Below are 26,050 nucleotides of genomic sequence, written 5' to 3'. Positions count from 1 at the left end.
CTCTTCAGTCATTTATGAGAGCATCAGTCTGGGCTGTTTTGTCTTTAGCCTGAATTCTGTTCCACACACTCTTTTAATTCACTGTCTTTAAAATTCAGCTTGAGCTGCCATTAGAGAAGGGGTTGTTTGTTTTTTTTAACCAGACCCTAATTCAGGGCTTGCAGATCTGTGCAGTCTCCAAAACAGTGTGTGCTTCTGTTTAGATCTACTGTACATCTTGATTGTGGTTTGAAACCAAAGGAATTACCTTTAGGAGCGTGGTTTGCTGAAACTCTTTACTTGCTCGCAGTGAGCTTGCTATATTAAATGTAGCTATAATAGAGAAATTGTTAATTAACTTTAAGTATCAGTGATTTGAAGTCCAAGGTTTTCTTCTGCTTATTTATTTCCTTCATTCCTTCCAAGGAGTGAATTTTAGTGTCATAGTTCCTGTCTGTGTCTCTGTTCTCCCCTGCATATCTGAAGAGTATAGGTGCTGAATTTTGCCTTCAAGTTTCCATGTTATTCAGTTTCAAGAATAAACTCCAGCCTTCAGCATTCTCCTTTATTGAATCATGGCTCAGGAACTTTTTTTGGCCAAGTCCTTGCCCTCACGACATCCTGCTTCCATCTGCAAAGAGATTTCTTTCAGAACAATGCCAATAGAAAAAGCGGGTCAGCCAGCAGAACAGTGATGAAGTAGAAAGGCAATCTATGATTACCATGCCCTCTTCAGTGGGGTGGGAGTGAATTTTGCATATAGTGAGCTATATGATTGTTCATGTCCAGAATTGTTTTTAAGCTGTTCTCCCGTGTATAAAGATAAAGGGAATATATAGTCAGAGTCATTGCCATTGCCTGGACCCAGAATAAAGAAGATGTCAGAAACACTCTTTAGTATGGCAAAGAGAACTATTAAAAAGTGTTTATAATACATAAATAGGCTGGATCCCACTCCTTTGAAGTCAGTGGGAGTTTTGCCATTGACTTCAGTGGAGATACAGCACTGGCCTCTGATATATGACTTGTCTCTATATGATAACTACTTTCTGACTCCTGTTGTTTATTATACATTGTCCAATCCATAAAACCTGCACCCATTGCCCTTGCTGCTCAGGGACATAATATTCTGTATCTGTATTAGTTGGTTAGCCTTCAGGTAGTATATCTTTTCCAAGTAGATTCAGCTGTGTCCATTGCCTGAGAGACACGTGTCAGGACTTTGAGGTTGTGATAGCTGCTATAAATATTTATTTCACAGTAAACTTAAAAAAAAACAACAATGCAAGCTGTTAGGTTTTCACTGCCATGGCCTCCCAGGTCATTTCAAAATGATGAAAAAGGGCAGTTGTTTAGAAGAGAATGTATTAAAATGTATTGACTGATAAACATGGCCTTTTAACTGGTTTACTCATTATCAGTAATACCTCCATGAAAGCACTACATGTGTTTATTAGAAAGGCTTTCATTTCCTTTCATTGCTATCTTCCCCTCAGCTGAGCCTCCAAAATTCTCATCTACGATCATGTTAAAAATAAGATGCTGCAGGGAATCTTCAAGGGAAGCTGAATATTGCCGAATACTGTGTGTATAAAAGACGTTTTTTCATCATTCTTCATTGATCTGTAACATATGACAATTTGTTCCTGGGCATTGCTTTTAAAAGCTTATAATGTCTACGCTGTTTTTCAGAAATAAAACATAAACAATGTGTTTTATCAGTAACATGTAGATGTCCGAGCCAGAAGGAGCACAGCATAAATAACAAGGATGCTTTGAATTACAGGATATAATTAATATTTTGTTCCAAAATATGATTTCATTACAGCTTTTTTATTTTACTACAAAACAACTGTCCTCCTGTAGCAAACTAGTACTTAGTTTCCTTTATAATGGGCCATTTTCAGTGAAAAATCAATCCATCATCAAGGTGGAAGAACAACTTTACATAAAAAGTTGAAGCAGGGTTGGAGTCATAGATTCATAGATTCATAGATGTTAGGGTTGGAAGGGACCTCAATAGATCATCGAGTCCGACCCCCTGCATAAGCAGGAAAGAGTGCTGGGTCTAGATGACCCCAGCTAGATACTCATCTAACCTCCTCTTGAAGACCCCCAGGGTAGGGGAGAGCACCACCTCCCTTGGGAGCCCGTTCCAGACCTTGGCCACTCGAACTGTGAAGAAGTTCTTCCTAATGTCCAGTCTAAATCTGCTCTCTGCTAGCTTGTGGCCATTGTTTCTTGTAACCCCCGGGGCGCCTTGGTGAATAAATCCTCACCAATTCCCTTCTGTGCCCCCGTGATGAACTTATAGGCAGCCACAAGGTCGCCTCTCAACCTTCTCTTGCGGAGGCTGAAAAGGTCCAGTTTCTCTAGTCTCTAGTCATTAGAGCTTTGTGTGTTTAACATGAAAAAATATGTCAAAGTTTTGCAGGAATTAAATCCCCTTCCTAAAGCCATAACACCAAATTTTCTGACACTCTGTTCCATTCCAGTCAGAGGTACTAGGGTACAGTGTGTCCAAAACTACTACTATCTTTGCAACTACTGTCCCCATGAATGAAGAAGGGAGCATTTTCAGTGGAATTTCATTATTTTATTTTCTTGGAATGAAACATCATCAATTTGCAGTTTTCTCAACTTATTTTATGCATGAAATATGATTTGGGAGTTGTTTTGTTTTGTTTTGTTGGTTTGATTGCATAACTGGAGAACTCTTGAGATGAATTTATGTAATTATAGTCTTGTCATTCCAATCGTGCCTTTCATAAGAAAAGTTCTGTTAATAATATGCATATTTGAGCCCATCTTCCATTTATCTGCAAGCTTCCCATTGGAGTTGTTCCCTCTTTATCCCTCCTTCCACACAAATCTCTTGGTGCTGTCTTTCCTCACAGTTCATTTTAGCTATTGCGAAACAGGCATAGATTTGACTGCTCTGTTTTCTGTGCTGTTGGCCAGGGAGTTGAAGTGGAATGTCTTGCTTGAATTTTACGTAGCTGGAATGAGATTTGCATAACCATGGGTGAGATTTATAGATTATTTTGCGTATTAGGGGTGTGAGGTCATGTGTGTGAATGGCGAAATCTTTTTTTAGTATGGCTTAATGCATTTGAAATGCTGTGCTACTCCTGCTTTAGAGGGTGGGAGAAAATCCCAGGCATATGAAATATTTAGGGAAGTTAAAGTTGTTCAGTAATGTTTCACTCTAGATCGTTTTTGCTCAGTCCTTGTTTCTTTTGTAAGCATGAAGTATTCCATAGGGATTGGGAGTGCTGACATATTCAGGTTACAGAAGGAAGAAGAAGTTCTATCTGGACACTGGGAAGATGCTCTGTCCCTAGTGTTACATTCTAGAGCCTGTTACCTTTTGTTCCTCCAACATCTGATGTTTATACTTATTTGCGCCACCTGTATTTAAGGGCTAGGGACAGAAATTACATATAAGAAATTATCATTAAGTGATCGGAAACTGGTTCAAATCTGTAACACAACAGAAGTTCAGTGCACATAAAGTGCTTTCAAAATGGCCAAAACCGGTTTCAGATAAACCTGGATAGATGTAGTATCAGACAACTGATTTAGGTTAAATCAGTTTATTGAACTTCTGTCCTACAGTCCCCCAGCATCCTGGGTTGCTTTTCACCTCCCCTGCAAACCCCACCTTTCAGGGTAACCAGGCTAGTCTTAGCCAAAGCTGTCTGCTCCTGCTGAGCAGGAGGCACGTTCTAGTGCTCCCTGGCTTCTAGCCTGGGCCACTGCAGGCATGTAGCAACATTTCCAGAATGAAAATTGAATGTCTGTTCACTTGCTTATCAGTTCAATCTACACAGCTTAGACTAATTTGTGAAGATTGAACTGATTCAGCCTTGGGCTTTTTAACTGTCTGTGCTTAGCCAAGAAGCATAAACAAACGAGGCAACATATGGATGACTTCTTTAGTAACATGTGGATAACTTTTCCTATTGTAAGAAAAAGATGAATGACCTCATAAATTTCATATGGCCGTCTCAGAGATTTGATCTTTTAAAATCAGCAATGAATGAATTACTCCAGAAGCCGCTGGCACTTCATACAGTAAAAGTCCTTATTATTCTGAATTAAATTCACATTCTCTCCTCCGATTTCTACCAGAACATTCTATGGAAGCATATATATATGGAGGCCCTAGAGCATGCCTCCCTGCTTGTCTGGAGCTTACAGCTTGGGCCAAGGCTAGCCCACCCACCCTGCAAGGAGGGGTTTGCTGGAGAGGTCAAAAGCATCCTGGGATTCTGGGGGAGTGTGAGTTAACTTGAATCTGGAGGCGATGTGGGACAGAAGTTCAATAAACTGATTTAACCTAAATCAGTTAAGTCTGATACTACATCCATCCAGGTTTATCTCAAACTGGTTTCAGCCATTTTGAAAGCGGTTTACATGCACTGAACTTCTGTTGTGCTACAGATTTGAACCAGTTTCCAATCACTTATACCAACTTATGTGTAATTTCTGTCCCTAGCCTTTGACTGTCTATACTTAGCCGAGGTGTCTGACTTTATCCACCCAAATGTGGAATGCTTTGGTTATAGCTCCAACATTGTAGAATCCTATACAATGCATTTACAGGCAGTCCTCACCTTAGGACGTTTCGAGTTACAACGTTTCACACTTACAACGTTTATAAATTGACACCCTGTTTCAACTTTATGACATCAGTTTTAACTTTACAATGCTTGATCTGATGCGATCCCACACCAGTGAACAAGTTTGCTGTGTCACTCATTTCCCTGGATAACATCTCTCCATACTTCCTTGGACGCTTTCTTTAAGAAAGCAGACAAGACTCCAGAAAAACCTGTAGCCAAGACTCCTGAGAAGACTCCAGCCAAGAACCCTTCAAAAAGTCTGGCAAAAGTCACCTCACAGAAGTCCTTCAAAATCAATATGGTTGCTATTTACAATATAAATACATTAAAGTAGCTATGTTACTCATGTATAATTGATTGAGTACAAAATTCTGGGTTATTTTTGGTGAAAATAGGGTATTGGGCCTTGGTTCAGGAACCAATCTCCTATTTATAACATTGTTTCCTATGGGAAAATCGGTTCCGAATTACGTTTTGACATAAGACTCGGTTTTCACAAACCAATTGTGTCATAAATCCGAGGACTGCCTGTACTTATATTCGCCACCTGCACAGAAAGGTGTGAGCTTCAGTGACTGTCAGGTGCTTGGAGATCATTGTAGAACTGCCTGTTAATTTCCATTAAAGATGATAAATGATAATGCTGTCAGAGGGCTATACATTTATGCTGCACTTATGCCTGCTCTTTGGCCCCCACAGAATGTCCTTCATGCTGTCACCTGTCATGAGAAGGTCATGGTTGTGCGGAAAGATCACACAGAGTCACTAGGAATGACTGTCGCAGGTGGAGCATCTAACAGGGAATGGGATTTACCTGTCTATGTGATAAGTGTTGAACCTGGAGGAGTCATCAACAGAGATGGCAGGATAAAGACAGGTAAGGCCAGTGGGATTGGGTCAATGCAAAGCCCTCTGCTTAAGAATACAAGAATCACAAAAAGCTGTCATGTCCTGTAGAGTTCAGTACCCATGTGGGTTTCTGTCAAATAGAAGGGAGCAAAAAGCCTTGGAGGTGTTTTTAAAAAGACAGGTTCCTTGATAGAAATTGTCTGATACTTGCAGATAGGAGTCCTCAGGAACAGTGTGTCAGTTAGCTCCTTAAAAGAACCTTATTTCAGCCACTGTGGGAACATCTCTGTGTCATCTTACATCTGTACCAGTAGTGTAGAAATGAGACACGTTGAAGTGAATGAGAGAGTAACACACTCTCCCAACTCCAAAGAAGCTGATAAAGTTAATCAAGAAGATCACAAAATCATAGAAAAGTAGGTCTGGAAGGGACCTCAGAAAATCATCTACTCTAACCCCCAGTAGAGTGTTGCCTGTCTTGCTAAGCTTCCATTCTGCTTGGGTTTCTGGGAACCCAGCTCTCCCACTTCCTGAGCAAGTGCTCTTGCCAGTAGGCTGTTAGAGAGCAGAGTCCTATTCCTCCTCCCTGCTAAGCAACTAGTCAATCCTGGGTGGCTCCTAGGTCTCCACATTCAGTGTGCTGGAAGCCTAAATGCCTAACCCCTGTCTCTGAGGATTAAATACCTGGGGCAAAAGAACACTCAAGTGGAGGTACCTTGGAGGTTCATGGGGGTGTGGCTAAAAAATTGTAGAAATTCTACTACAATTGCTGTCCTCAGTTCTGGACATCTCAAGGAGAAAACCTACACACTCATAACTCTATGTTTGAAATTCAGATTGAAAACATACCTGAATATAACAATATAGCATCAATTAGAGGTGAACTTTGTAGATCTTACGACTCCTGTAAAGTAGGCAGCCTACACATTATCCCTATATTAGAGACAGCAAAACTCTGGCATGATTAGCTTGTGGAGGTCATAGAAGTAGTCTGCATCCTGGAGAAGATCCAAGTTTTAGTGCCTTAGGGCATGATCTGTCCCATTTGTGCTGCTTGTGAGTGCGGAGGGGACTAGGATGGCCTTAAATATGCAGCTGAAGATTCCCTTATTGTAGGGGAAATCTGGACTGGCACAGATTCCACATAGGCATGCTATCCAGGTCTTCCCCAGTGTAGCCATGTGCCAGGAAGGTAGTCTTTCAGTGCATAATGAATGGGATGGGGCCACTATAACCGATTACAGTTTAGAGCAGCCCTTATACTCCTCTGCAGTTACATCAGGCTGTTTCTGTGATCCAGGGTATAAGAAGATGTATTATTTAAGAAACAAAGCAAAATACCATTGCCCATCTTAACTTCAAGGAAGATTTTAACCCTCATGTTACTCTATGTTCAATGTTATTGTGCCTCTCTTTACTTTCACGTTAATATTAACAAACATTTTAAATGGGTAGGAAGCTCCCAGGGCTGGCTTAGTCCTAAAATGCTTAGTCCTCTTTCTGTTTCAAATAAGAAATTAAAATCATAAAGTATTTGCACCCTTTTCATCAGCCCTCTCTTGGCCTTCAGGTGACATTTTGCTGAATGTGAATGGAATTGACCTGACTGGTGTGAGCCGCAGCGAGGCAGTAGCCCTGTTGAAAAACACCACCTCCTCCATAATGCTCAAAGCCCTGGAAATGAAAGCATGTGAGGCTCAGGGGGACAGCAGCAATGTAGCACTCCCCAATGCCAGTGAGAACATGTCTGAGAGCAGCGAATGGTCACCTTCCTGGGTTATGTGGCTTGGGCTGCCACGGTAAGTCCAAATACTATATGTTTTTGTCAAAGGGAAGTGGGAGGAAAGATTTATATTTCTTGGACATTTCTTTGTTTTGGTCTGATTCATAGTACTAACATTTTAATTAAATCCAGGCTTTGTTAAGGACTGTTGTTTTAAATACCTCCCCTTTGTAATTGTGTATTAAATAGATGAGAAATATACACGTAGGTATGCTTTAAGAGCAGTGCCTGAGCAGTCCTATTCTTGAAAATGGATCTGGCATTCAGGGAATGAAGGGAAAAACTTGTTTGAACACAGGGGTTCATTGAATTTAGAGTGGGGGATCTCATCTCTCTGGACCACCCTGTAAAGTCCAGAACTACCCCTGCTGTTGCTTTCAAGCTGCACAGCCCCTCTATTAGTTAAATACAGCTGAATTGTTTGACTTTGCCCAGATGTTAAAAAGCACACGCAGTTGGCGAATGTCTCAGAATCACCTCCTCTCACCCCAGCCCCTGCCTGAAAAAAGTTCATTTGTAATATACAGGAAGCAGCTGTGTTGTAACGTTAGTAAAAATAATAAAAGCCACATAGCGTGTCGTTTGTCTGACACACATGCCGGCATTTTGAACATCTTCAGTATACATGATTCTGTGATTGTGCAACATTTGTCTGAACTTGGGCTTTTAATGAAGATGTGCCACAATAATGTGCCACGTAAGTCACGCAAAGGCTGAATTTATCTTTCTTAAACGAAGCAGAGCTCCCACTGAGTTTAAGGAGTGCAGAATTCAACCCAACACTATTTTTGAGCAATTCAGAACACTCCTTTCCCCATTAATGGGCATCACTAAGTAGACCCATTCCAGCAGAGGCAAGAGTGAAACCAGCTATGTTTCTATGACATACATGGCTTCCTGGCTCTGCTTTGTTCACACTAGTTGTGCATTATGCTAGATTCCATTCTTTATTATTGCTCATTCTTCTTTCCTCTTCATTGAGTCATCTGCAATCCTTCTTTCCCCTTGCAGCAAGGCTAGACAGGAAAGCCAAATCGAAGTTCTTGGACTCTTCTATTTCACTGACTTGGGCCTGTGTTGACATGGTTCTGAGCAGTGGTGATGCGTAGGGGGTGCACAGGGGTGCATATACACACCTGACAGAAGTGTTCCCGGGCAGGTAGGGCAGGCAAGAGTGCTGGTGCCCCCCTCCCCCCGTCTGAGCACGCCAGCTGGGGAGCGCGCCAGGAGAAGTGGTCCCCCTGCAGCCGATCCCACCGACCTGAAAGCATGAGTGACTGGTGCCTACCGGATCTGGGAGGGCACCCACAGAAGCTGCCAACAGCAGTGGCCCTGGCAGGGGAGACACCAGCCCTACCGACAGCATCAGTGTTGGCTATCGGGGGGGGCACCGGCCCTGTCGGGGGGGCATGTGCACCCCCATGCACCCCTTACCAGTCGCCTATGCCTGGAAGTGCTAGCGGCACACCACTGCCAGTTGCAGGTCGGCAGGATTGGCCACGGGATGGACCCCCAGTCGCTGACTGCCCCCCCACCCCCGCCCCCAGACTCAGGATGTACCAGTTGCCCATGGTTCTGAGTTTAGACCGAGGGCAAGAAGTGACTAGCTCCCACATAGATGGTGAGAGACCACAAGGTGTAAAGACAATTCTGGGTGAGGTACCATTTGTTCTTTGGATAGGAACACCTGGTCCAATGAATTGTCCCCTTTGATGTAGGAGCTAGAGCAGGAGTGGGCACTTAACTTAGCCAGAGGGCCAATTAATGAGTTTGCTGTCCTCTCAAGAGTCAGCCCTCTCTCTCCCTCTTTCCTGAAGCTGTAGCATGCCCCAATTCCCACCCCAACCTGTAACCTGCTGTACCCATCCACAGCTTACTCTGCCACCTGCCCAGCATGGCGGAAGCAGCCCTGGGCAGGTGGTGGCATCAGCTGTGGACGTGGCTAGCAAGTTCTGGTTGGGGATCAGGGCATCTGCCTGGGTCCACAGTTGGGTGGAAGTAGTCCCACCTATCCACCCAGCGTGGCGGAAACAGCTCCACCTGCATGGCACCACATGGTGGCAGGAGCCGGAGTAACCAGGTGCCTACGCGCCAGATTCCATGAGTTGGTGGTCGCATGCCCATGGGCAGGATACAATCAGTTGGTGGGCTGGATCTGGCCCGCAGGGCATATTTTGTCCACCCCTGAGCTAGACTGTTTTCAGTTGCTTGTTACTTTTGAGGGTGGGTTGGTTTTCATTCATCCAGCAGTTCTTTTGATCCACCCCATACACCCCTTCCACCAGTGCCAAGGTCTGCCTTTCTTTGCTGTGTATATTAACTCTTCTGCCCCCACAGGCTAGCTGTCTGAATGGCAAAATAAAAGTGATAGTATAAACAAGAGATGACTGCTGGCCTGTACTGAAACCAGTACTCCTGTGTCTTCAGAGCAAGCTAGGCTTTTTCCCATGCTAGCTAGCTAGCTAGGTTAAATCTGCTTTGGGGGTGCTACAGTCACACCTTCATTTGCTGTGTGGACAGATTCTGAGAACTCCCCTGTGTACAGCTGGCAGTTCTCCTCCTACAGTTTCCACAGTGATGGGATGTACTTTGCAATTCTAATTAAGCCGTGATTACAGTCTGCTTACTTGTCTTAGCATCCACACTGATGGAGGACCCTCCATTAGTGAGCATTTTTTAGCCACCCACTGACAGCTGCAGTCATGGTGAAGGGCAGCTATGCAGCTCACTATCAAGCAATCAGATACTACCATTGATTTAGGGGCTAAAAGAACCTTAAGGCAGCATCTGAGCTTACTATGCTCCTGCTCCAAAGCTGCACGTGCAGTGTCCCACCCCCTTCCTCTGAAGGAAAATTACCCACCACATCAGCAAGTCTGAAAACAGGAAATTCATTGTAATCATATCCCCAGCTGCAATGCAACTCACAGAAAAGGGCCACAGTGTGCCTGAAGACTGGGGGGATTAGTATGCTGAACTGGTACACTAGTTATCTTAAATTCAGATTAAAGACAGAGAATAAAGCTGATTAGAATTGACAGTAACAGAGGTGTATTTCATCCTTATTAGTACTTGCTTGTTTGGGTAAGCACCCAAGCATCAGATTTGGATTTACTCACTTAACAATACAGGTTATCGGATACTTCAATCTTGCTTAACGTGAATACTGGTTACCCTCTGCTTTTTGCCCTGACTCTCTGGGGTCTGCATTATACATCTGGAAATCCTTCAGCAAGTTCTCTCACCAGGACATGTATCATATTAATACACATTAACTCATTTCCCTGCAGTCTGAGAATTTAACCTTTCCTGATTGGCCTTCTAGTATGTTGTTGGCAAGGACCACACCCCAGTAGATCTCAAGGGGTCAGTTGGAATGCAAAGATATTTTCTAAACTCTTGCTGCATTTACCAAGCCATCTTGGGAGCCGATCCAATTCAAATACACTTCTGATTAGTCACTGTTAATATAGGTTTCCTTAAGGTCAAAGTATTGGGCAAGAAAAAAAGTCTTTAATATAGGGGGTGGATGATTTAAGCTACAAGTCAATTTTAACAACAACACACTGCTAGAGGAGAACACAAACAGCAAGTGTCAGGCACTTTAGCTTTACAATTTCCAACACTTAGGGTCAGTAGGATCCTAGGCAAACTGACTGATCCCCAAGTCCTTTGTTCCCTATCTGTGTGAAACGCCACGAGGACACAGAGCGGGATTTGGATGGGAAAGAGGTTCTATATTAGTGCAGCATTGCACATTTCCAATACTTATAACCAGCAAAAAAATCAAAGCCCAGAGACTTACAATATGCAGCAGTGATTGCCTCCAGGAGAGCAGGGACTCCAAGCTGCTCTGAGTTGTTACTGAGACCAACATCATGTTTTGTCCTCTCCTGTTTGCGCCAGTCTTATACCAGTTTGTGAACTGTTCCTTCCCTTCACTTTCTTTCCTTTGGGTCCCTTCCCCACCCCGCTACTGGCTATTCACTTTGTCTGATTCTATTACCTAGTCTTCTCTTCACCACCACCCCTTGGACCAGACCTGCTCTACATCAGGGGTGTCAAATTCCAGCCCTGTGGGCCAGACCCAGAGTTCAGGGCCAGGCCATGGGCTGGACCTGATGAAGGCAGAATTAATTGTTGTGGCTTTGGGAACGCCACACTCAAAAACTGGTCTGTGGGGCTCCCCCCCTGGGGCTATGAAGTTGGGTCTGTTACTGTAGGGAATACTACTCTCTCAGACTCAGCCTACCCCAGAGACCATATTCTGCAAATGAGTGGTTCAGTGGTATTCAGACTAACGAACCTCAGGTTCTAGAGAGCCTTGCTTATGTGAAAGAAATGAATCTCTTTTCAGCAAAGTGTCCTCCATGAACTGAATTCTTGTGTCCAGTATTTGGGCTTCAAGGTGTCAGATTTTCCAAGCATCCCCATACCTGTTTCTTCAGAACAGCTATTCTGACAATGTTTTTATTGCTTTCCAAGATAGCCACACTTTTCCCTCATTAAGAGACTTGAACATGTTCAGTATCCAGTCTCCTTGTAAGTGTGCTATATGCTTTCTCTTCAGCAGCTGTGCTTTGTCTCACCTTAGTATTTTAGGTCAGCGTGAATTTGTTTGGGGGAAGGCATGATGGAAGGAATGTTTTGTCCTAGTCAGGTCTCCAAAGTGCCTTACTTTGAATTGGTATATTTTTTGTTTACTTAACTCTATGATGTTCTTGTCCAATAGCCAAATATTTTCTGTATCTCTATATCTCCCATAGCATTTCTAACAGCACAGGTATTAGAAAATAACTGCAACTTTCACCCATTTAAGGGCTCACAGAGGAGAAAGGTAATTTTGAATACATTTGTAAAAAAGACGGAGAGACCAGATTTGATTATTTGTTTAGCGTATAGCTAACTCATCTGTTCACTTCATAGCGTGAAAGACTGTGAGATGGTTATAAGACCTACAGACTGTGTAGTGGTTATAAGACAGATGCACATGGGCTTCTAGTATTTGTCCAGTTTTGAGAGCAGAGCTGTTAAATGAGTGGAGGGCATATTTGGTAGATGTGAGAGAATGAGATTTATTGAAGTAGCTTGCCCTGCAAACCTATTTGTGTGTTTTGATTGGTTGCTACGGAGGAATATGGACCCAGTTAATTGCTGAAGGAAGTGCATATGGTCAAAAGCAATTAAAAAAAAGTTGTTCAGCATCTGGGGAGAAGTTTTTCCAGCTTTTTGCAGTCCTTTTTCTCTCCTTTGTAATAATGTCTCTTCTCTCTATCCACATTTCTGAGCCTACCCTGCTCTGAGTAATACACCAGTACTTTGAAAATACATTATAGATCACCCTAACATGTACAAACATTAGTATTTCACTGGAGTCCTCTTAAATTCATCTAGAAGGTGAAGTGAAAGCTTATGAGTGAAAGGTTATATGAGTTATCCAACACCACACAGAGGCAGTGGTAAAAGTAGGTATAACACATGCAATTGGATGAGAGCTCCCCCGTTTCAGGAACTACACAGAGAACTGTGCCTTGCTGTAAGCAGCTCTCTCAGACACCCCTCTAATCAGTCCAGTCCCATGGCAACAAAGCCACTTTTATTGGATTGAGAATCCGGGCCAAAGTGTTATAATGGATAAAAAATACAGAACAAGGTAGAAATGGATCATATTTGGTGCATGTTCAGTTTTATCAGTTTTTGCTGTTGTCCTCTTGAAACTCTTTGAGTGTCATGGAACTACTTGATTCTAGGTCCTGAAGAAGTGAGAGCCCATAACAGAGAAAGACTTCTGTAGTTACCATGTTTACCTGAACCCAAGACACCTTTGAATGACCCCCAATAATTAAATTCCTTATAATTTTCCATTTAAACTTTTTACAATTTTCCATGTATAGAATCTAATTATTGGAGGGTTGTCTTAAATATATGCCCGGCTACTGCTATAGTAGGGAAAACAGCAACAGGGGAGTAGGCAGCCAGACTTCTACCCCTTGTCTGCTCACTGGCACTGCTGCCTCCTCCCACCCTCTCCTGGTACCTGCCTCCTGCTGCTTGACCCCTATCATTTACCCCCCTGCCAGTTGCTCCCTATTAGTGCCTGCACCTGCCCCCCTGCTGAGTGCCCCCACTTGCCCTCTTCCTGCTACTGCTTACCCAGTACAGAGACTCGGTCTCTGGCTTCAGCCTGGGGTAGGTAGCAGTAGTAGCTCCAGCCCTAGCTCTGGCCAGCCAACTCAGCCCAGCTCTAGGTTGGGCTGGGCTGGGCTGGGGCCAAAGCAGCTCCCCTGCCACTGCACAGTCTCTCCCCAACCCAGCACTGTATTGAATAGGAAAAAAAAAAAATCTTGGATTTGAGCAAATATAGTAGTATCTAGCACGGGGTAGGCAATGATTTTGGCTGGAAGACCACTTAATGAGTTCTAATGAGCTGTCAAGGGTCAGAGTAGCCCTGCCCCCAGTTGCCATCTTGGGACCAGACATCCCATCCCTTAACCCCTGACCTTTGCCACCAGAAGTCCTTCCTTTTGCACCCACCTACCCCACAGAAGTACTCCTGGGGAGGGTGGAGTTGCCATTTTGGAAACAAAAAAACCCCCAAATCATATACTAAAAGTCAAACATCCATTATAACTTATTTTATTTTTTTAAATATTTTTGTCCTAATTTGTGTTTGCATTGCGTGTATAGCAATGATTGCATAATAGCTAAAAAATAGTCTTATTCTTGTATATTGTGTGTGGGAGAGTGTATGTAAGGGGGGGGTATGGCTGTGGGGGGTGTGGGTGTGTATGAGAGGGTTGTGTGGCAGGTGTGGGGTTTGTGTGGTGCGAGAGGGGACCCCCCCCCCCCCCCACATTGCACACAGCCCTTGCCACTGGTGGTGGTAGCAGCAGCAGGCCCTCAGGGTGCTTGTGGGCTACACATGGTGGCAGATAGCAGGGAAGGCAGCCAGTTCCATCGTGCAGGGCTTCCCTCAGTGGCGTGCAAGTCCTAGGAGTTGATGTGACCTCCACGCAATAGAGACAGGCCAGCCTGGCTCCACTCCTTGCAGCCACGTGCAGCTCCTGGAACTGGCTGGAGCCGCACAGGGCCCAAGGGCCTGCTGCTGCACCTCACAAACCCCACACACTCTGCACAAGCCTCACCCCACAAATCCCACGCACACCCACACCCTGCCTACCCGAGCTCTGCACTCCTGCCACCCCAATGGGTGCGGGCTCCAGGCTCTCACCAGCCCCACCCCACATTCCCACTCAACTGCAGTTTACCTACCTGCTGTCTGGAGCAAGTGCTGCAGCAGGGACATGAGGAGCTGCTGGAGGCCAAGGAAGCTGAGCAGGTCCCCTGGCAGGTGCAGCAATGACAGCAGCGCCCCCCCCCCCCCCCACAGATGCTGGGCGTGCTGGCCAGGGCCGGGGACCTCCCCCGCATGAAGGCTGGGGAGGGTACAATTAATTGGTGGTGTCCACAGGTTGGATGAAAAATCACTTGTTGTGCTAGATGTTTGCCCACCCTCATCTAGCAGCATTGGTACCCTTAAGCCCCACAATTGGGGGAGGTTCAGTAGAGGCTTCTTGTCACCAAGGTGTACGTTAGTGTGTTTGCATACAAATAATCTGGATAAGCATAAAGCTACCTGCACCTGCGAGTTAATGTACGGATAACCAATCAGCATGGCCTGTCAGTGTCAGCCACTGGGGCTGCTGCAGCTTTTCAGGTCATTCTGGTCTAACTGGGTTACTAATGCACAGGTGAAAGTTTTCCCTTTCAGCTCAAGGATCCCCATTCTGCTCCCCTGCACTAAGCAGCTCTGGCTGACACTTGGAAAACAGCTAAAAAGCACCACAACAAAAGAAAATGACAGTCCTTTTCATTTTGGAAGAAAGAAATTAAACCAGGAGGAAGTTGCTGTCTTATTCTATGTCACTCCATTTGGGACACTTCTCCTTCATGTAATACAGGAAGCTTTTCATTGCATACATGTGGAAATATCTTACCAGAACTATAACAGCATTACCTACTTCCTTACCTCTGTACATGTATCAAGCCTTACTGATTCTTATCACACTTCTTACAGAAACAAGGATGGTGCTGTAACATTTTTATGGCTACTGTTTTGCTACAGCAATGAAAGAAATGCATTGTATCTATTGACTATATGTAAATACAGATATATCTAAGCCAGTGGCTCTCAACCCTTTTAGACTCAATGCATCCCCTGGGCTCAAGGCAGCCTTTGGAAAATGCTGGCTTTTAGTTCTCACTCATTTGTTGACTACAGAAAAATTAAAGAACAATTCTGTTGCAAAGAACTCAGAAAGGCCAGAGCAGGTCAGCATGTTTTAACTCTGTCAATTCCAATTTGAAATCTCTGGGTTTATCCTGTGAATCCTGTCTATAAACCTAATAGTTCTAACGTTGTGTTATTGTGTAATACCCTTGAAAGGAGCTCAAGATACCCCATGGTGCTGTAACCCCCTGGTTGAGAATCACTGGTCTAAACAGTGCATTTAGGTACACTGCAACACAGGTATTTCTAAGTTTGGTAATGTTTAGCCTCCACTACTGATATATCTGAACAGCTCAACAAGTGCAGATACTAAAGTAGGAAGAACCAAAACATATCAAGCTCAAAGCCAGGAATAAAACCTCCACCTTGAGTATTCCCAGCACATTTTGAGGCAGAGACAACCCAGCTGCCAGGCAGCACTAGTGTCCTAGTTTATGTAGCTTAAGCTGCAGAAGTCTTCCCAGGTGCCTGAGACTCCAGTTGTCATGCCATGCCTCCTGAGTTGCACAGACTATCCCTATCTTCATCTCAACTAGGGATTTGCTCAGATAGCAAAATGGGCACCCATTAGTCATATGTGGTAGGAATCCCAATGCTCTATGCTTTTCAGACATTCAGGAAAGGACAGCCTTTTGCCCAGGGAGCTCATTTAAAGACACATGATGCACAGAACCACACATCCCACTGAGTTAATCAGCTCCTGCCTGAAGTAATTTGCAACACTCCTCATTTTGTGATTCCACACAAACCCAGCCAGGTTTTCAGAATATGATAACTTCACACAGAGAAATGTTGCTGAATCATCATGGGATACACTTGTGTCCCCCCTAAGGTTGTAAACTGTTACAGTGAGTAGGCCCTATTTTTTTTTGCCCTATTGAACAGCAAACGCTCAAAATGCAGCACATTTGCTCTCAGCTGATCAACTGCACAGTGATGCCAAACCACTAACATGCTTTCCCTGTGATCTAGAACAAATGTTGCCTGACTAATGAGCCCACATTTATTAGAGCCAAAAATTAGCCTAACCCCATTCAGAATGAGCTGTCCCATATGGATGTAAACTAAACTTAAAAAAATACTTTAGCCTAGAAAGTATTGTTCCTGTGCTTTGCTCTGATTTTTTGAAAAAAGAAATTCTGAAGATTTCACCAATGCATTTCTTTGCAAACCCAGGTCCTGCGCATAGTATTGCTGCTTAATGTGAGGTCCACAGAGTTATGCTCAATTACTGCCAAAGTTATCTTATCCGCAGCATACAGAGAAGTGGACCTACCTGATCCATCCATAGGGAACAGATGCTAGAGCTAAAAATAGCAATATAAAAACTAAATTGAATCGGACTCTCATTTTAGCTAGTGTCTATGGGCAATGGGCAAGAACACAAAGCAGTCTGACATGTGAAACCCAGATTTGTAGGACTTTGAGTCTCTAATTTATAGAAACCCAATTGGGTTACTAATACTAAAGCTAAAATTAGATGCTTAATAGATCAGTCACATTAAACTAATATGAGATCTTTTAATATACATGTTGTCAGTTAATATATAGTCTTATGGTGACAACTTTGTAGTCTTACAGAACGTATTCATGCAGCTTAGTTCCTTGTAAAAATTATACAGAATGTAATTATAATTATAGTAAGGACAGAGAGTGAAAGAAAACCTATACATTTTTGAAAAGACAGGAAAGTTTACTGCAAAATTGTCCTTAACAGGGATGTCAAATTTCCTCCTTCAGACAATAATTTTCAGATACAGCAAATTTACCTGACTCCACTTGTCAGTCACTAAAAAGACTGTATTAATATTAATAATGGCTAAATCCTGAGAACATTTGGCCATGACCTTGGTAAGTACCATCAAATCCTGAGCTTAGGGTTTTTCTCGTTTTGTTTTTGGAGTTTTTCTTAAGTGATTCGGCATACTAAAAACCCCACAGATGGTAAAGTAATAGATCCTGCCTTTGGGGGAAGAACCAAGTTTCACCTGCTTTTTACATTAACAGCCAGTGAACTGTTGTGCAAATACTAAACCTAACATCCTGGCAGCAGGTGAATATTTGTAGATCCTAGGGGACTAATCTAGCACTACCGTAAAATCCTGCTGTGAAACACAGCAAAGGCATATTATTTTACAAGAAAAATATACCTTAAGCTCCTCTTTTTATAAAGCACATACTCTGTATTTAAAAGTTTTAATATTACCTTTTTTCAGAAAAAGGGCCAGCTGTTTCTCAATGAGAATGAAAAATGCTTTTTGATACAGTGAACTCAGCCATAATGAGAGTAATTGCCTTAGAGTGTGTATAGTAAGTTAACCAGCCTGTTTCAAAACCACATTTCGCATTTAAAATAGCAAGACTTTCAGCTTTGTCTGCCACTTTTAGAGCGGATGGTAAAGTTTTATCCATATCTGGGGCCAGATTTAGCATTGCTGCATAGCTAATAAAGATGTCAGCACTCTTCTTTTGAACTGCAACAGAAATACAGCTTCTAACACTGCAGTATTTTCAAAGGTGTTAGTTTCATAACAGCCCTTAGCAAAATTAACAAAAAACCTGGCCTTAAAATAAGTGGAAGATTTAGCCACGCTGAGCACTACACATGGCCCAACTTAAGTGCTTACTGAACATACTGATCTCCTTCAGCACTGCATCAGGTTGGTATATTTGGGCTGTACATTATATTGAGAGGTAATATAACAAATGGATTGTAGTATAAAATAGGCCAAACTCACAGACAAAGGATACAGAGGAGATTAAGGTTATTCACTTTTTAGGTCAAAAACCACTGCACTAATCTTTTAACTAAAACAAGCCGTCTTCTCAACATTTGATATTGCTCTGTAACTTCACTGCCAGGTCAATACACGCCACCATACAATTTTTCACTGTAGCTCCCCATGTCACTTACTAAGCACCCAAAACTTCTGGGTTCTGAAATGTACTATAGTTGATATCTACCCCTTATTCCATGGTTCATTTCTTTTCAAAGCACGTCCTAAAAGAAAACATATTACATATAGATCAGTTGATTTGATGCAGGTTTCTCTCTAGAGGAGGGCAAATAAGGAAACTGACTCCTGCAGACAGCTTCAAGATTTTTTAAAGTTAGAATTCACCAATATTAAATAAAGTCCAATCTCCTTTGAAATATTTTCCTTTTTTGTGATTTTCAGTTAAAACAAATTTTTATGTTCCTCCCTTTTTTAGGTTCTATATGGTTTTGCCATCTTAAAGTAAATACTAGGCAGATATTTGTGGTTTTGGAATGACCACTCATGGAAATCAAGAGACTCAAAGCAGCAGTGTACGACTAAAAACAACGTACCAAAAAATATCATTTCAGGAGCTCTCATGTTTTTGGTGTACTCAAAATATACTGCTAACGTATGAAAAGATAGAGGCATCCTTAACAGCACATTAACAATTAAATTTGCTTCAGTACTGATACACGCATTAATAAAATAATTTCTTCCAGGTATTTGTACAGCTGCAAAGAAATTGTATTGCGGAGAAATACAGCAGGAAGTCTTGGCTTCAGTATTGTAGGAGGTTATGAAGAACACACTGGAAACAAACCGTTTTTTATCAAATCTATTGTTGGGGGAACACCAGCATACAATGATGGAAGGATTAGGTATGGCAACAACTAACTTATAAGATGACATTTAAATATTTTATCCCAAGAACTTGGAGAGGCTACAGGTTTTCATGGATATGTTAAAACTTGAGACTAACTCAAACAGGCCAAGGTACTTGCTGAAATCAAAGAGGGCTCAATATCATGTAAGTGCAATAAAAGCTTTCCACTGAAGTCAGTGGAGTACAAGAATTGGGCTCTTTGTGACATGGTAGGAGAACCTGGAATACTGTGCTTTAACAATATGCATTGCTTGCAGAATATTATCAAGTGTGTCAAGAGGTACATACACTGGTTCAGAGATGGGTGTCATTGTGTGTAGTATTCACCAGTGAATAGTAATTTGAAACTGAAAAAAAATATATACTTTTTCCACATTTACAACTTAATAATACAAACTGTGAGAGAGAGAAAAACATAAGAGAATTAAAGACCTGAAAATTCTCAGACTAAGTTTTGTCTGAGAAAGTGGGTCATACTGGTGCATTCAGATCTTTCATTTCCCTCCAAATGTCTAATTTGTAAAGGAATGAATGCCAGGAAAGAATAAATGCAAATATTATAGCTGGAACTGAAGTTGTCTTTTACTAACTTTTCTTCAGAGAAGAAGAAATTTCAAGCCCACTCTTTGGCCCTACCTAGTGACTACCAACCTTTTGGCAGAGAAGAAATGGTGAACAAATATACAGAATAAGCCAAAGCAGCTGCCTAATTGATAAGATCTTGATCTCATAAACACTTCTTGAGTGTTACGACTAACATCTCATCTCCATCCTTAATTTTCCAGATGTGGTGATATCCTACTTGCTGTCAACGGAAGAAGTACATCAGGAATGATGCACGCCTGTTTGGCAAGGATGCTCAAAGAACTGAAAGGAAAAATTACTCTTACTATCGTGTCGTGGCCTGGAACTTTTTTATAAAACATGTATCCATAGAGGTCAACAAATGATTTGACACAGAAAACAAGCTCCTTAACATGGACATAAGTTTTTTCTCTGCACTTTTTTTGATCAAATGTATATTTGTAAAATAAAATTGTGAATTGTCAATTTGCACATCAAGAAAAGGCAAGTCTTGCAAAAATAGTGGCATCTGTCAAAGAAACACCCTTTAGAAAGAACTGAAGATAAATTAGGGCACAAGGCTCTGTTTCCCTAGGCTCTGTTTTTAAGTTTGTATTTTTTATATTTGATTCATTATAATAATCAAAGATCTTTAGTGAGAGCAGAAACTCCTGCCCACCTGCTACTTTCCATTTATAAAAGAAATTATGAACACATTATGTGGAAAATTCCTGGCAGTCTCTTGAAATGACAGCGGTTGAAATATTTTTTTAATGATTAAATAAGGTGAAGGTTTTTACCCAACACATACAAAGCACTTTGATTAAATAATGTACCTTTACATTGTCAGCATGAAGCTGGTATTTTCAAAACTTTCAAATATTGTCTCTTAGTATGTAATACTGTGAATGAAACCTTATTTCTAAAATTATTAAAAACAACTGTAACTGTGTGCTTGTAGACATATTGTTTTCATCAAAAGCCAAAACTAAATAATTCTCTCATAAGCTTCTGCTCAACAGAAGCTCACCTAGAACAGGAGCTGGCAATATATGGCTCGTGTGCTAGATCTGGCCTTTGTAGCCACTGGATCCAGCCCACCGAGCAGCAGGACTGTCTTTGCGGGAGCTGACAAGCAAGGAGCTGCATCAGGGCTGGGGAGCTGGAATCTTCCCAAGCTACTGCCACTTCTGTCTCCCGCTTCCATGAGGCTGCAGTGTGGGCACAGCTTCCAGCTAACAGAGAGCCATGCCAGAGCTGGAAGCTGTTCCCATGCTGCTGCCACTTGTGCCTGCCTACCCCTTCCCTTCTCCCACCCCCTCCAAGGCTGCTATGTGAGCGCAACTTCCAGACTGAGCAGAGCTGCAGTAGGGCTGAGCTGCTTGGGAGGGCAGGGAGAAGTGGCAGCGGCATGGAAGCAGCTTCCAGATCCACTTCTCTAATGCAGCTTCCTTCTGGCTGGAAGCTGCACTCACCCCACAACCTGGGAGAAGTGCTGTTGGTGGTGAAGCTCCCAGCATGTGGCTCTGGATAATGCCTCCCCTGCAACTGCTCATGTGCTGCTGAAACCACCTAGCCCATGCCAGACTGGGGCCAGGTTGTTTCAGCCCATTCTTGAAAAAGATTGCTAGCTCCTTATCTAGGACTTCCCGCTTGATATAATCATGAACTTAAAAAATAAGTATATGTTTCTCTTTGTTGCTGGATTGACTTCTAATTATACACATAGGAAGAAGCAGTAAAAATGTTGCTAGACTGTGCTGCCCATCTCAGTCAACTCTGTTCTGGAAGGAAGGAGTCCAAATGAGATGTTAGTTTGTTTCCATTGTTTAACCAATTCTTAGCCTCTGTGGAAATTAGCAGAATTTGAAGTCTGAACCTCCTTCCCATTAAACTAAAAAGGAAAAAGGATCAGATCATGAATCTTTACTGGGATTTTTACAGCTGTTCCTTGGAAAGTGGGATTCACAAAGACAGACAGCTGGGTATAAATGCTTTTGATTTCTACTAAGTTCATCTGCTTGCCCCCATTCTTACATCAGAAAATGTTGTCATAGGTTGTCATACTATACTATAAAAACACACACAAGATTGTGATAAACATACTCTCCAACTGCACTAAAAATAATGTGTATATTTACTGCATGTTAAATATTCTGCAACACTTTCCGGAGCAACCATTCTCAACCATCTTTTCAAGAGCCTCTGACTTCTCTTGTTGCACAATAAAGATTGACTTATTTACATCAGTGGTGCCCAACTTTGCAGACCCACAGGCCGGACAAGTGATGTGGGGTTGGTATATGGGCTGGATTACATACACACTTGGCGAGTGGGGTTGGTCCAACTTGGTCCACGAGTGGGGGCAGATGCAACTCCAACATGCCAGATGCAGCCATGCACCAGCCCAGCTGCGTGCCTGCCCAACTGCGCTCTAGTACAATCAGGCGCACAGGTTCACATCAGCTGGCCTGGGGGGCTCCCCATGGGTCCAGAATTTGGCAGCAAAGGAGAGGCAATTAATACTGCCACCATTCCCCCCTGCTTCCAAGTTTCTGGACCTGCAGAGAGGCCTGCAGGTTGGATGACAGTTCTGTGGGTTGGATCTGGCCTATGGGTTGGAAGTTGAACATCCCTGGTTTATACAAGGAGCTGAAAAGGCTAAACTTCAGAGACTCTTCAACTCCAATTCCAGATTGTTTGGCTAGTGTCGGTACCCACTATCACAAATACAAACCACTCAACTTGGGGGGAAAGAGAACTTTCAGAACCTCCATTGCATTCAAGAACAAGAGAAAGATGAGAAATGAGAAGTAGGTTCCATTATGGTATTGACACAGCATGCCCCCCTTCTGACCCCAGGAAACCTTTCTTTACAGTATCTTAACATACAACAAATTCAATCCATGGATCTTAACATGAAAAATTCATTCTTTTATTTTCCAAAAAACAAATTAACCTTATGTTTCAACTAATAGAACAAGATTAAGAGCAAATTTCTTTAATACCCAGAAAAATAACAAGATTTATAGTAATCTATTTCTGGCACTAATATATGCAAGTAGGCAAAAATCACACGTGCCTATTCTGCGGGGGCAGCTTCAGTGTTTTCTTGTTCAGGGGCAGGTTCACTACCGGTTTCTTTGCCTTCTTTGCTTCTTTTGGATTTTTTGTGTTTATGTCTTCTATGGCTGTCCCCTTCTTCACTGTCATGACGACGCCTGCTGTTACTAAAAAAATTAAGAAGAAAAATGCTCAGGCAGTGGCATAGATAGATCCTCCACTATTAAAATGGTCCTCAAATGGAAGGCACGAAAAACCTGCCTCTTGCATCCTTCCATGGCAACTGATACATGTTGTTCTGACATCATGTGCAGCACTTAAAAAGATGGACATCAGAACAGAACAATGTCCTAATCAAACTCCATTTTTGATTAAGCAGTTTATAAGAATCTATCCTGTAGACTTAACTAGGCATTATGAAGGAGTATCTTTCTCTCATGTTTCTAATTAAAATGCGTTTTTGTTACCTTTCAAAGTTCCTACTGTGACTGCATAGAGCAACAGGGGCCAAACCTTTTAGAAAGGCATGCCACAAGGTGAGCTCCACACCGTCTGATCCTCTTCCCCTGCCTGATCTGTTGCTCTGCTCTCTGCCCTACCTGTTGCTCTGTTCCCTACTCATTTCCGTATCTGCCATGCGCTACATACAGAGGCTGCCCATGCCACTTGTGGCATGTGTGCTGTGGGTTGGCCACTCCTGCCATAGAGAGTTTTAAAAGTTATTACCAGCGGTATAACTGGGCAGCTCTGTGCTTTATGTAGCGACAGGGCAAGGGGCAATGGCAGCTGCTAAACTGTGGGTGGCATAGCTGGCTGCTGTTTTCTTACCCCATCTACCCCCATTAGGTGCCCAGGGCTGCTGCTCCTGTAACCCCGCTTAATTCAGATACTGCTTATTACTACCTTCCCCATAAAAGAAAAAGCTATAATCTTAACCCATGTTGTCAGCGCAAAGAGTGTTATGTTGAACATTCATCAGTCCCCTAAACACATGCCCTTGTTTGAAGTTTTTATGCAATGCTGCTGGATATTAGTTTCCCTTCACACACTATATTTTGCTCCTTATAGTAAAAATACTATTCTAGTTCTATATCAGAAAGATGTTACACATTGCCCAGACATGCAACTACCTTAAACCAACACCTGTCCTTCTTTTATATGGTAGATTTGCAGTACGTTCAGGCATTTACCACCTTTTCATGATACTTTAATTGGTCACGTCTATTTCCATGTTCTATTAAAGAGCAAACCTTCGAGATGACTTGTGTCTAGTCTCTTCTTTTTCTCTATGTCTCCTTTCTCTGTGTCGTTCTTCTTTCTCTCTGCTTGTTCTATGACGCTCATAACCTCTTTCTGCATAGTCTCTATATCTGTATCGTTCTTCATCACTGGTTAGAAAAAGAAAATATTTCAACAACCCATACAAATATTAAAGCAGCCTAGTGAAAAAAATCCTTTAAATAAATACTTATAAAATGAATGACAAAACACACTAACATGTTTGGCAAGGTTTATCATCTACAATGTATGTAAAAGGACATTAATGTCGCTTAATTTAAGTGCCAGAATATTGGAATTGGTAGAACCCTGGTTTTGAAGGGCTGGTATTTTGACACAAGTGTCCTACAGAAGAGAGGAAAAATGAATTTCATAGCATCTCAACATCTCATTAAATATATGCACAGCTTATTAAGCAGTAACTCAAACTTTATGAGCTGTCTCATGCAGTGACACTTTATATACTTAACTTGCAGCTGGATATCAAGATATAGTATGGTTTTGTGATCACGCTGTATAAACAAAGGTGTTTAAAGAACAAATTGCAGACTTCTGTTTATTTTTTTAATCAGCAACCCTTCTGTATGTTTTAACACCCTTAAGCTGTTGAAAAGAATTTGAACATGTTCAACAAAATCTTTGGTACATTTCAACTGCTACTTCAAGACAACATTAAGGAAGAAACTACATATACAGAGGCCCAACAATATGCTAAAGTGAAAACTGTTGTATATTTGTTAAGAGTTAATAACTTCTCCACTTAAGTATGCAGCCTGACAGCATCCCTTAAGACACAAAGTATCAGTTAAGAATTCTATGAAATAAGGTCAGTGTGACCCTACTGTATATATTTCTGATTTTAATCCAACAGAAAAAAAGAATTAATATTTGCAGGCTGCCACTACTATGTATCCTTCATATCTTCTGCTTGTATTATTAAAAACGGATACAGTTTCATAGCTGGAGTTTCATTCTTATGCTGTTCAATGAAAATAAGCTAACTATGACTACTAGCTGGTCTCCATGACTTGGAAGCTAAGGATCCCTACAATACCCTGGACTGAAAATGCTAGTGACGTGACCAAGCTCTCTGAACCAGGACATGGTGTAAAAGGTGTAAGAACTGCAAAGCCATTACATTAAAACAAGAACCAAAGTTTCACCTTTTCTGATCCTGGACACAAGGCATGCTAACACTGGTAAAACATGCATCAGTTTTCCAAACCAATGTAAGCCAATATGTCCCAACTGGACAGATAATCAGCTTTCTTGGTGTAGTTGCCAGAAAGGAGGCATTAATGTTCCAACAGCTGTGAGTAAACAGCTACTCTAGGGTAGAGGCAGACATGATACATGCAGAAGAACAGCTTTCACCAGTGCAGTTTACCCTGAGGTATTTCCTAGGTTAAGTGTACTCTACACTCTATTAAGTTACACCACTGCAAGACTATATGCAACATGTGTCCATTCCTTGTTTACATCAGTGTAATGATGAAGCACCTGGGTGTAAGTATGTCACAGCTCTCAATCTGAGCCAACATTTACCAGAAAATAGTACTGTGTTTTTATGGAGTAAAATGCATGAGGTTCTACTGAACAGGATGGATGCGAGGAGAACTTCCAGGGGAAGAGCTACCCTCAACTCAGCCCAGCGTTGCAGATTCCTCCAACATCTTGATGCAGTGAAACCCTGGAGCGAATGGAGTTGTTTGTGCTACAGAAGGTAGACAAACATATACTTTGGGGGTGGAAGAAAAGGGGTCATTCACCTGAACTGATACTGCAGGATCTCATCAAGTTCCTGCACACTGTTGTCTTTAATTATACTCTGAAACAGTCAGTTAAGTCTTGGGCAAAGTATTTCCTTTAAATGTTCAGAATACTAAATTCCAGAAATATTACACAGCAGTGTAACATACTGCAGACAAATGACAAAAGCAGCCAAGGAATGTCATCCATTTCTCCACAATC

The 26,050-nt window shown here is 42.2% G+C and overlaps 2 protein-coding genes across 15 annotated transcripts in view; one reads left to right on the top strand and one right to left on the bottom strand.

Moving 5' to 3' along the window:
- LNX1 (ligand of numb-protein X 1) overlaps nucleotides 1-20,690 on the top strand; it is a 112,217-nt gene extending 91,527 nt beyond the window's left edge. For all 5 annotated transcript variants that reach the window (XM_019481239.2, XM_006277428.4, XM_019481238.2 and 2 more), the window contains 4 exons: nucleotides 5,307-5,484; nucleotides 7,027-7,255; nucleotides 19,011-19,169; nucleotides 19,960-20,690. In XM_019481239.2, coding sequence (XP_019336784.1) covers nucleotides 5,307-5,484; nucleotides 7,027-7,255; nucleotides 19,011-19,169; nucleotides 19,960-20,095 — 702 coding nt within the window. In that variant the 3' untranslated portion in view covers nucleotides 20,096-20,690. The remainder of the gene's footprint in view (nucleotides 1-5,306; nucleotides 5,485-7,026; nucleotides 7,256-19,010; nucleotides 19,170-19,959) is intronic.
- Nucleotides 20,691-22,651: 1,961 nt separating this feature from the next.
- Nucleotides 22,652-26,050, bottom strand: part of FIP1L1 (factor interacting with PAPOLA and CPSF1) — a 75,086-nt gene continuing 71,687 nt past the window's right edge. For all 10 annotated transcript variants that reach the window (XM_059721746.1, XM_059721738.1, XM_059721740.1 and 7 more), the window contains 2 exons: nucleotides 24,052-24,189; nucleotides 22,652-22,968 (listed from right to left, as the gene is read on the bottom strand). In XM_059721746.1, coding sequence (XP_059577729.1) covers nucleotides 22,811-22,968; nucleotides 24,052-24,189 — 296 coding nt within the window. In that variant the 3' untranslated portion in view covers nucleotides 22,652-22,810. The remainder of the gene's footprint in view (nucleotides 22,969-24,051; nucleotides 24,190-26,050) is intronic.

Source organism: Alligator mississippiensis, chromosome 2 (genome assembly GCF_030867095.1).
Source record: "Alligator mississippiensis isolate rAllMis1 chromosome 2, rAllMis1, whole genome shotgun sequence".
NCBI lineage: Eukaryota > Metazoa > Chordata > Crocodylia > Alligatoridae > Alligator > Alligator mississippiensis.
Note: the sequence above shows the minus strand (reverse complement) of the source record. Positions and strands in the feature narration are given on the sequence as shown.